Here is a 10,303-nt window from a genome sequence, read left to right as displayed (position 1 = left end):
AATAATGTCACATTAACATATTGACATACATACCATTTTGTAGTTTTCCATATACTTCATGGAAAACTGACAAAAATGGAAAAATGTAACATTTCGAAATCTAGCATGAAATACTGTACTGCTGTTATGGCTTCCTTCCTGGTAGGCTTTTGCAATTTTTTAGTAGAAGCGCATCCTACGACTGTGGCCATAAACGTGGGTTTAAAGGGGATTGGAGTGAGTATTCATTACAAAAGTGCTACACATTTATTGAAAATACAAATAAAAAAGACACTGGTTAGTAATGTGATCAACTCTTTATTTAGCTGCTTTTGCTTGTGGTTTCCTCACAACTTAACATTACCAGAAACGCTGTTTTTAAATCTAATCCAGGGGAAAAAATAAAATAAAAAATATTCATAATGTAGTGTACAGTTAAATTGTTCTTAAATTGGCGATGAATGTAGAAAATAAAAATAACTGGGCATTTGTGTGATTCATAGTTTTACTGGATGCAGAGCTCCAGGAGAAAAAGACAGGGGGGAGGATGTGAAACACTAACTACAGGGCATCGTGGAGATTGAAGTTCTGCGCTGGTGATGTCATAATCGAAAGGAACAGAAAAAAACATGCATGATAAAAATAGCCAAAAAATAACCAAACCACCAAACGTTAACCTGCTAGATGATTTCAAAACAAGCCACATTTAGCTGGAAAAACGCCAATCTGGCAGGACTGACTAATAGGTAAATGCAAGACGCATTTACCTATTAAATGTGACCTCAATTTTGTTTTAGAAAAATGTAGATTTGAATTCCGGTACTTTAAGACACCACTGGTTATGATGCAGAGTTCCAATGTACTTCATGTGAAAATATGTTCGCACTGCAAATGTAAGAACTCGTATCAGAAAAGGGATAAGGTTGGATTGTGCAAAAGATTAGTTTGCATGGCTTTTCAATGGGAAGTAACAATGATGCAAGGGTATGATAATTCTGCTTGAGTAATCCACTGGTATTATAATGAAGATGGATTTGAAAACCTTACTAACTATATCTTTAAGAATACCAAAGCAGGAGGTCTTAGTGGATATCACTAATATTCAACAGTATTGTGCTGTAAGAATTTCACTTCCCCCTTCTAATATTTCAATAACAAGCTTACAGATACAATGCAGGCAACAACCCTAAAACCACAACATCCACAGGGGTATTTTCTTTGTGCATTTCAAATCGGTGTCTTCCAGACAGAAGCACTTTTCATCAGTCACATGACACTGCGTGTAGATTAACAAATAAATAAACCATGTTTACCATCTCAGACCTATCTGAACGGGAGGCTAACGCTGAGAGTCTTTTGCACTTGTGTGACACTGAGAAGCATCCAGTAACAGGAAAATGGCGTTAGCACAGCGGTCTATCATCCTGACGGACATGGCAACGTTGGCAACATAATGGGTTCAGATTGGCCGGTTGTTATTATTATTATTATTATTTATTTCTTAGCAGACGCCCTTATCCAGGACGACTTACAATTGTTACAAGATATCACATTATTTTTACATACAATTACCTATTTATACAGTTGGGTTTTTTACTGGAGCAATCTAGGTAAAGTACCTTGCTCAAGGGTACAGCAGCAGTGTCCCCCACCTGGGATTGAACCCACGACCCTCCGGTCAAGAGTCCAGAGCCCTGACCACTACTCCACACCGCTGCCTCATACCTTTACCTTGTTTCTGTTCTTGGAGAGAAGCAGGACTACACTTCCCAGAATGCATTGGGGGTGTGAGTTAATAAGCCTGAACTGCCCCAAACTGTCCCAGTGTCACATGGTAACCCTAGAACAGCAAAACATAGCCCCTTACATTGATTATGTTTCCTTGTAATAAATATGGTGGCGTGCTACTGCAATTCATTACCAAGAAGTGTGAATGGGTTCCTATCACTGTGAAGCCACTGGTGTCAGAAATGGGCAGATCTAACTAAGGTGGAACCATCCTAGGAACTATCCTAGCAGCTTCATACTGCTATAGTTTCCTTTATACTACCATTATCCCTTAGACAATAGAGAACCATTGTACGCCAAAATCATTGCATTATTAAAGCAGTATATGGTGCATGTGCAAGTGATTCTAAAGTCACTTCACTGATAGTAACGCAACATGCAATGCTGCTCGACGATATTTAAATTTTTTGCACAGGTTGTATTATCAAATCTGTATTACATCACTCTTTTGGTGAGCATATGTCATTTGACCTTTAGGAATCTACAGTAGCTGGATTTTAAAATTCCTTTCTCTGCTTTGAGAATTTCAAAGGGGAACTGAGATGGGGGAATCAGCGAGTTTCTGTATACAGAAACTAAAGGGCAAAACAATGTGCTTGAGCCTGGGTAAGTTGTTGACTTTCTAAATGAGTTTCCGATCATAGCCAGTAATCAGAAGGGTTGTGCTGGTGGCTGCCAGACTGTGGGAGTACTTTCAAAATGCCCAGGGCAGAGAGCAGAAGGGAAACATTCCCCACATTGAAATGTTTATTCCACAAAATCAGAAACTGGGAAAAGCAATGACTAGAAATGAGAAACATGACTAGGGTGCAGGGCAGTAGCGTGTATATATATGAGTAATCCAACTGGAGCTCAAGCTAACACTTTGACTCGCAGGATATAGAGTTCACTGTCTCATTCCCTAAGTAAGCAAAAACAAGACTTGTAGGGGGAATAAGAAAAAAACTATAGGAACATCATTTAGATCTTTTATTTAACACTGTGTAATCAGAGAAACTATGAAGCCATCGGAAGTATTGAAATTATTGTTAGATTTCGAAACATTTTCAATTGTTGTCAGTTTTTGGTTAAGTATATGGAAAACTAGGCAGGATGATGGAAAACTATGAAGCGGTATGTAATTCCGTATGTTAACGTCACATTATTCAGCAGGTTTCATTCGACTTTATGAAGCAAAATGAGTTCATTCTATAGGGGGATGCAACACAAGTTACCACACCAGAAAAAAAAACAATCAAAAATCAACTAATCTAACTTGCATGATTTTATTTTCTCAATAGTAAACTATTACCATGGTATTGTATTTAAGTGACCCACAGCTAATTGCCGCAGGAATGAATTCAAACCAGATGCTATCCTGTGTGTTGCAATACAGTTCCTGTACATGTTTCAGCCTGCCAGTACTCTCACAGCTTCAAACTAAAACTTACTAGGGACTGTAATATTTCGGTGCTTGGAGTCCATGTGTAATGAGGGTTATTAGACTGATGGGCTAGGCTGCGAGAGTGTACCGTATCATGCACCCCCCTTTCTACCTGCATTCCTACCCACCCACTTCAGCAACTCTTATATGCTATTTTTAGTATTAACCCCACAGTGAATCTGGTCAATTATAAACTTCGCCCACAACTAGCACACACTCAAGCGGGCTACATTAAGAAAAACTTAAAGAAGCCTAGTGAATTCAAATGTTTTGACTCAAAGGCCTTTCATTTTACTAATAAAATATATAAAAACATTGAGTGTACAGCTGTGACCAACCTGGAGCGGGACGTTCCTTTTAGAGGGACTAGCGCTCGCCATTTGTGTGGCAAGCTTTTATTTTTAGTTTTGTTTTGTTTTTCTTTATTAAATGTGACACTAGGGCTACCATTACTGGTAACGCCAGCGTCAGCACTTGTGTTATTAAATCTGTATGGCAGGTCGACACCCAATGCCCTGTGTCTGCCTCATTATTAGTACCCCCTGTTACAATCACACACCGCTGTGTAGTTTTCCAGATACTTAACGGAAAAGCTGATAAAAATTCAAAAATGTGACATTTCCAAAGATGAAATACTGTACTACTCAAAAAAGCTGAATTCAGAATAGATCTAAGATCTAAACAGTGGTTTTATTTAGATATACCCCAGCAAATTGAATAAAGCCTCCCTCCTCCTGTCTCCCTGCCTGTCTTAGCTCTCTGGCATCTTGTATTTTAACTTTGTAATGCCCATTTCTGTATCTGATACCATGCTTAGCCAACCCTCTGTATTCTTATTTTTGAAATCCAGCCTCACAAACCACATCCTTTCATATGTCTTGGCAGATGGGAGAATTTGGTTTTTGTACAAGTTACCTAAATGAAGTAGCTTTTCTGATTATAAAATTAATTAAATACATACATAAATAAATAAATAAATACTGCTTAGGCATTAAGGGTTAATCTCTCATTCTCTATTTTAGCCGCATCCTTTCCATTTTTCTTTCCTTTTCCAACATCCTGCCACCCGGAGTCCTATTTTCGCAACAGCAGCGAGAATGGAAAGGTTTTCTCTGTGAGTATGTGTGTCTGTCTGTGTGTGTTTGAGTGTGTGTGTGTGTGTGTGTGTGTGTGTGTTTCTGACCGCTGGGGAAATCCACTACGCTTCCTTTTTTCAGTGACATATAAACTAGTCTGACAGAGGCTGCTGTCAGTTTGACAATTCAGAGACGGGAACTCTGCCTGAACGAGACTTATCACAACTCTATAAAAAGGACTTTTTCTTTCCGACAAGCCAGAACCGGCGCTTTTCATTCATAACAGATTGCTATCGCAGGCTAAACTATCTGGAGCGCGTGGATTTGAAAGAAAGAAAAAAAAAACATGACTTCGATTAACCCAGAAAGCTTGCAGAAACATCCTCACAGCAGAGGGCTGGAGAAATGCCTTGTGGGATCTGTAATTATACTTTTCATCACGGTCGCTGCTGCGTGTGTCTGCTTCTTTATCGTAATACAAGGGATGCAACTCGACAGGGAGCAAAAGAAGGACCTTGCCTTTGGACAGGTATGTCGTTCTCTGCATCACTGTGGCTGCTTTCAGATTCAGAACGGGGGGGTTCTGTAGTTATAATTGTAGTGACAGCCTACCCAGAAAGGAATCCTTAAAACGATGCTCTGAAATACCAGGTAGACAAATAAACGTGTTTATATATATATATATATATATATATATATATATATATATATATATATATATATATATATATATATATACTGGTGTACTTTTGAGATCTGTGCATACTGATGTGGGCATACTGTGTATTATTAATATTATTTCTTAGCAAGATATCACATTATTTTTATATACAATTACATTATTTTTTTACGCATTATTTTTTTTTACATACAATTACCCCCAAAGTCTTTAGCCCTTCACTCTTTCTATGTAATCTCTGTGCTCGATGCTGCCTGGTTGTAATTACAGTAGGCGCTGTTTCTGTGCTTCACGTTTTCTCTAGCGTTTATACAACCCTATAGTAAAAGTACACTTGGTTTACATCTCTGTTAAAACCAGAAGCGTGCAGTAATAGGCTGTAATAGTTTGCAATTCAAATATTGTTGAAATGCACCTTTCACCTCTGGCTGGTCTGTAGGTACACTCGTGTCATGCCATTATGGTTGACTCGAAACTGCATTTTGGTAGATTGCCGTTATCTTTGTATTGTATCTTATGTAGTTTGATGACTGCAGTGTTACCATAATGATACTGATACCTGACAGCGTGCAAACGAATCAGGACTTCACAGCAATGTTAGTTCAGAGTCCACAGTGTTGCAGCAGTGTGGAGTAATGGTTAGGGCGCTGGACTCTTGACCAGAGGGTCGTGGGTTCAATCCCAGGTGGAGGACACTGGTGCTGTACCCTTGAGCGAGGTACTTCACCTAGATTGCTCCAGTAAAAACCCAACTGCATAAATGGGTAATTGTATGTAAAAATAATGTGTAAAAAATAATGTAATTGTATGTAAAAATAATGTGATATCTTGTAACAATTGTAAGTCGCCCTGGATAAGGGCGTCTGCTAAGAAATAAATAATAATTGTGGGTAAAAGCCATGGCTTGCTAAGGAACCTAATAGCCTTTCTTGTACCTATAAAGGCGTTTGTAATCTCAGCCTCCACATTTGTTTTTAAATGTTATTTTTCTTTCTTTCTTACAGAACTGTGCCCATCTTCTGGGAAATACTGGTAAGTTTCAACTCCTAATAATATACCTTACTACGGTATTGGATTTTACTTGTGGTATGCATGCCCTAGTTGTTAACATCAACATACAAAACATAAGAGAGGAATAAACAACTGAAGCAGGCATACAAATACTGTGCATGTGCTAGGATCTCAAGCTGAAAGAGAAATAGGAAAGCACAGTCAAAGCTATTGAACTAGACAGCAGTGCCCAGATTATTCGCAAGAGGGCGTTATTCTGCTTTCCGAAGCACGTACAGCTCTGGCCAAAAGCACTGCATCACCCCATAGAATGAACTAATTTTGCTTCATAAGGTCGAAAGAAACCTGCAGAATAATGCTACCTGAACATACTGAATTACACACCGCTTTGTAGTTTTCCCATATATTTAACGAACAATTGAAAAATGTGACATTTTGAAATCTAGCATGAAATACTGTACTGCTATTATGGCTTCCTTCCGGTAGACTTTTGCGAAGTCATTTTGTAGTTTCTTTGATGATACTATGTTAAGTAAAAGATATAGTTGTTTTTTTTTTAATTCCCCGTGCAATCCTAGGTGATTCAGAACATTTGTCCACAGCTGTAGAGCCATGCATAGCCTACCTCATAGTGCTCATAAAATATCTGGCAGAGGCTGACAGTTACGCTGAAGTGTGTGTTCATTTTTTTTCATTGTTCTTGCAATGTCTGTCACTTAATGGGGCAGCAGTGTGGAGTAGGGGTTAGGGCTCTGGACTCTTGACCGGAGGGTCGTGGGTTCAATCCCAGGTGGGGGACACTGCTGCTGTACCATTGAGCAAGGTACTTTACCTAGATTGCTCCAGTAAAAACCCAACTGTGTAAATGCGTAATTGTATGTAAAAATAATGTGATATCTTGTAACAATTGTAAGTCGCCCTGGATAAGGGCGAAATAAATAAATAATAATAATAATAACATTCCTTTTTCTTTTTCAGTGCTGCTCAAGAACGTGACAATGGAATGGTCAAGCAGCAAAGGAATGGGCCAAGCTTTTGTGGGGGACCAGTTCAGCTACGACAATGACTTACACATGCTGAACACCAAAGCGCAAGGCGTGTTCTACTTGTACCTGCAGATGAACGTCAGGTGCACCGGCCCCCGGTGCAAGGCTGCAGGCAGGGTCACCATCACAGTCTTCAATTCGGATGACGGAGATCGCAGCGTGGCACTGGAGTGCGCGATAGACATACCCACAGACAGCAGCACGAAGCCTATTTCCAAGAACTGTGTCAGTCTGGTGAGCGTGCTGGAAGGGAACAAGATCTACGCCCACTTGACCTTCTCGGGGGAACGTGACACAGACTGGCAGCTAGACAACACTGATTTCGGGATCTTCCTGGTGTAGGACGTTAATTCCTGTACTAAAAATAAAAAAAACGCTGTAGTGAATAGCATGGTTTGAACAAATCGAGGAACTTTTCAAGAAATAAGAAGAGGTTCGGCTGGAAATCAAGGGGGATTTGTTCTTCCACGGTCTTCTCACGGCTCCTCCTGTCCAGGTCCACTGGGACTTGATAAAGAGCGGGACACAGCATGTCAAGGTGGTGTTCCGTGGAGGATGATTCTTTAGCGGGGGGACCAGGGCATAAATCCTGACCCGATGGTGCTTAAAAGATGTCAACTACCCAATAGGGAGCGGGACAATACAGATCTCTCCGTACACACTGCTGAAAAGGAAGTGTTGAGAGGCGATCAGTGTTTTGGTGCTGTTAGGCGTGAGACAACTGGGGTTTGCATCTTCAAATGCTATGTGACTGTATAATCGCTGGGACTGTTTGTTAATCATTTATATGTATTGTTGTTTGCGTACAGAAAGCACTACTGTCCCTGCCATAGGGACCCCTGTGTCTTGTTTTCATGAACCAGAACTGTGCAGGTTTCAAACAAATCGGCACAAACTGCCTAAAAATATGGATCAGGTACTTGGAGTCACATTGTTGGTTTTTGAATGTAAAGCAAGGAGGCACTTTAACTGGAAGCACTATATATAATGTATGGTTACTACTACAATTTGTAGCTTGTTTGGGTAGTTTTCACCCACTATTAGGAAATCATTTCTACTGTAAACATCTGTTCATGAACATGTAACTGTAATACACACACCTACCCTTACAGTCCATTTCCTGTTTCCTGTCAGTTTTCTCACAGGCCTTGTCCTCATTACTGTTAACTGTTCCATTTGTAAAGGAAATGCCTGTGACTTCACTTCCTGTTTACTGACAAATGACTTCAGCACAGTTTTTTTTTTCGTTGTCAGCATTTTGACACCGAAGTGAAACTGGATTTTCTGTTTCCGGAAAAAAAAAATGTACGCTGACCGCAACAGAACCAAAACTTTTTTTTTTTGGTTCATGAAATTCCTTTAACTAGTTTTATAACTATTACGGCTATACTAATAATATAGAGAACTACATACAGCTATGGACAAAAGTTTTGCATCTCTTAGAATTTTAACTATATGAACATAATTTAGGTCTTATATTTAACATCATGTAGTCAAAGAAACTACAAAATGATGTCGCAACCAAACATCTACCGGAAGCCATAATAGTAGTACAGTATGTCATGTGAGATTTTGAAATGTTTCCAATTTTTGTCGGTTTTTCCTTTAGTATACAAGAAAACTACAAAGCGGTACGTCATTCAATATGTTAAGGTAACATTATTCAGCAGGTTTCATTATATGTAGCACAATGTGTTCATTCTATAGGATGATGCAAAACTTTTGGCCACAGCTGTCCATAGACAGAGCTCTCGGGTGTTACATGAATATCTTTTTATGTTTGAACTTATATGAAATTGACCGTATTTTATAACAATTCAAAATAAAAGCACTGTTCTATTCCTGTTTCAACTGAAAACGAACAAAAGCTGTAGCAGTTAGTCCAGTAAAATTTACCAGGAGACGGATGTGGTCAGTTTAATCCCCGCTAAACCACGTATGGATTTTATTAGAGCTTTTGATCTTGGCTGATTCACCAAGGCTACAAATTGGTGCAATCTGATATGACTGTATATGCAGGTTTATGTGGGTTGTTACCAGCTGTTCATTCTTGCAACCTTCGAACAAAAGTTTGGGAACGAGAAAAAGGCCTCAAGGTCCTTGTTAGCACAGCATTCTCCCCTACTGCTGACCAAAACTGCACACAGTGTTCTAGATGGGTTGTAACTAGAGCATTGGATAATCTTAGCATCTCTAGGTCAGCTCTTAATTATCCTCAGTGTCCACTTCTCAGATGCCAAGTGTCTTTTGTGGACACATCGTGCTGTTGCCCAGGTTGCTGGATCCACTCTCATGTTGTTGCTATCAAAACCATACCACTATCGCACCACTGTGGCCAGGGCAGTATCCTCGTTTTTGTGTATTTGTTTTCCACTTTTGGGATAAGTGCTGCTTTAATATTTATATGTCATGTTTACAGTTTTTTTATTTTTTAATCTATATTCATATTTATAACATGTTTTGTTTTATCTTGTATTATGATGTTGAATAAATACATATTTTTAATAAAAGGGAAAAAATTACACTATTTAGCAAAACCAGCTAACTGCAGTTATCTTTATTATTATTATTATTATTATTATTATTATTATTATTATTATTATTATTATTATTATTAATTTTATTATTTTTATTATTATTATTATTATTGTTATTGTTATTATTATTATTATTATTATTATTATTATTAAAAGAAAAAAATACATTTATAGGCCAAACAGAGAAAGATACATTGAACGTCTTCTGGTTTTTATTCCAACTGAGCTCTCAATTACTGAACTAAGCCCTTAAATCTGCAACATATTAGTTCAATTAAGGGTGTAGTTAAGTAATTATGAGCTCAGTTGGAATGCAAACCAGTAGATACAGAGGGACCCCAGGACCAGGATTGAAAAACAATATACAGGCTGCCAAGGGAGTGTCTTCAAATTCACATTCGAAGAGAGTAAGGGGTTATCTACAAATCATTCTAGGAAAAAGAGTCAGGGAGTTAACAGTGATGAATCAAAGGCTAGATTTGTATTTTATTTGTTTTCTATGGCTTGTGATTTACTGATATTCATATGAATGGTTTCCTTAAATTGGGGATTTCATTTTCATTATTCTAATAGAAGGGCTAAAAAGTATATTTTACTCCAAATGGATGTATAACTTTACTACATTTCAGTATTGCTGGTTTATTTATATGACTGCATATGCAGGATTTTGTGGGTTGGAAGACTTTATAATACTGATGTACTGTAAATATGTTTAAGTGGATCTCCTTCCACTATGTGTCAGTATATTTCATGCCTGTTGGAAA

At 38.4% G+C, this 10,303-nt stretch overlaps 1 protein-coding gene across 1 annotated transcript; it reads left to right on the top strand.

Moving 5' to 3' along the window:
- The first annotated feature begins 4,388 nt into the window (after positions 1-4,388).
- LOC117409853 (tumor necrosis factor ligand superfamily member 9) lies at positions 4,389-9,547 on the top strand. The gene is made up of 3 exons (XM_034016192.3): positions 4,389-4,795; positions 5,950-5,977; positions 6,935-9,547. Exons 1-3 carry the CDS (start codon positions 4,613-4,615, stop codon positions 7,342-7,344), a joined length of 621 nt encoding a protein of 206 aa, XP_033872083.3. The 5' UTR covers positions 4,389-4,612; the 3' UTR covers positions 7,345-9,547.
- Positions 9,548-10,303: the final 756 nt, after the last annotated feature.

The sequence above is a fragment of the Acipenser ruthenus genome, chromosome 34, assembly GCF_902713425.1.
Source record: "Acipenser ruthenus chromosome 34, fAciRut3.2 maternal haplotype, whole genome shotgun sequence".
Lineage (NCBI taxonomy): Eukaryota > Metazoa > Chordata > Actinopteri > Acipenseriformes > Acipenseridae > Acipenser > Acipenser ruthenus.
The sequence above is the reverse complement of the archived record's forward strand: the minus strand, read 5'-3'. Positions and strand labels throughout refer to the sequence as shown.

Excerpts from the sequence above, each read along its gene's own strand:
- LOC117409853 (XM_034016192.3), top strand. The coding sequence starts at position 4,613 with ATGACTTCGATTAACCCAGAAAGCTTGCAGAAACATCCTCACAGCAGA. Across the intron at positions 4,796-5,949 it reads AGGACCTTGCCTTTGGACAG|AACTGTGCCCATCTTCTGGG; the intron begins GTATGTCGTTCT and ends TCTTTCTTACAG. Across the intron at positions 5,978-6,934 it reads CCATCTTCTGGGAAATACTG|TGCTGCTCAAGAACGTGACA; the intron begins GTAAGTTTCAAC and ends TTTCTTTTTCAG.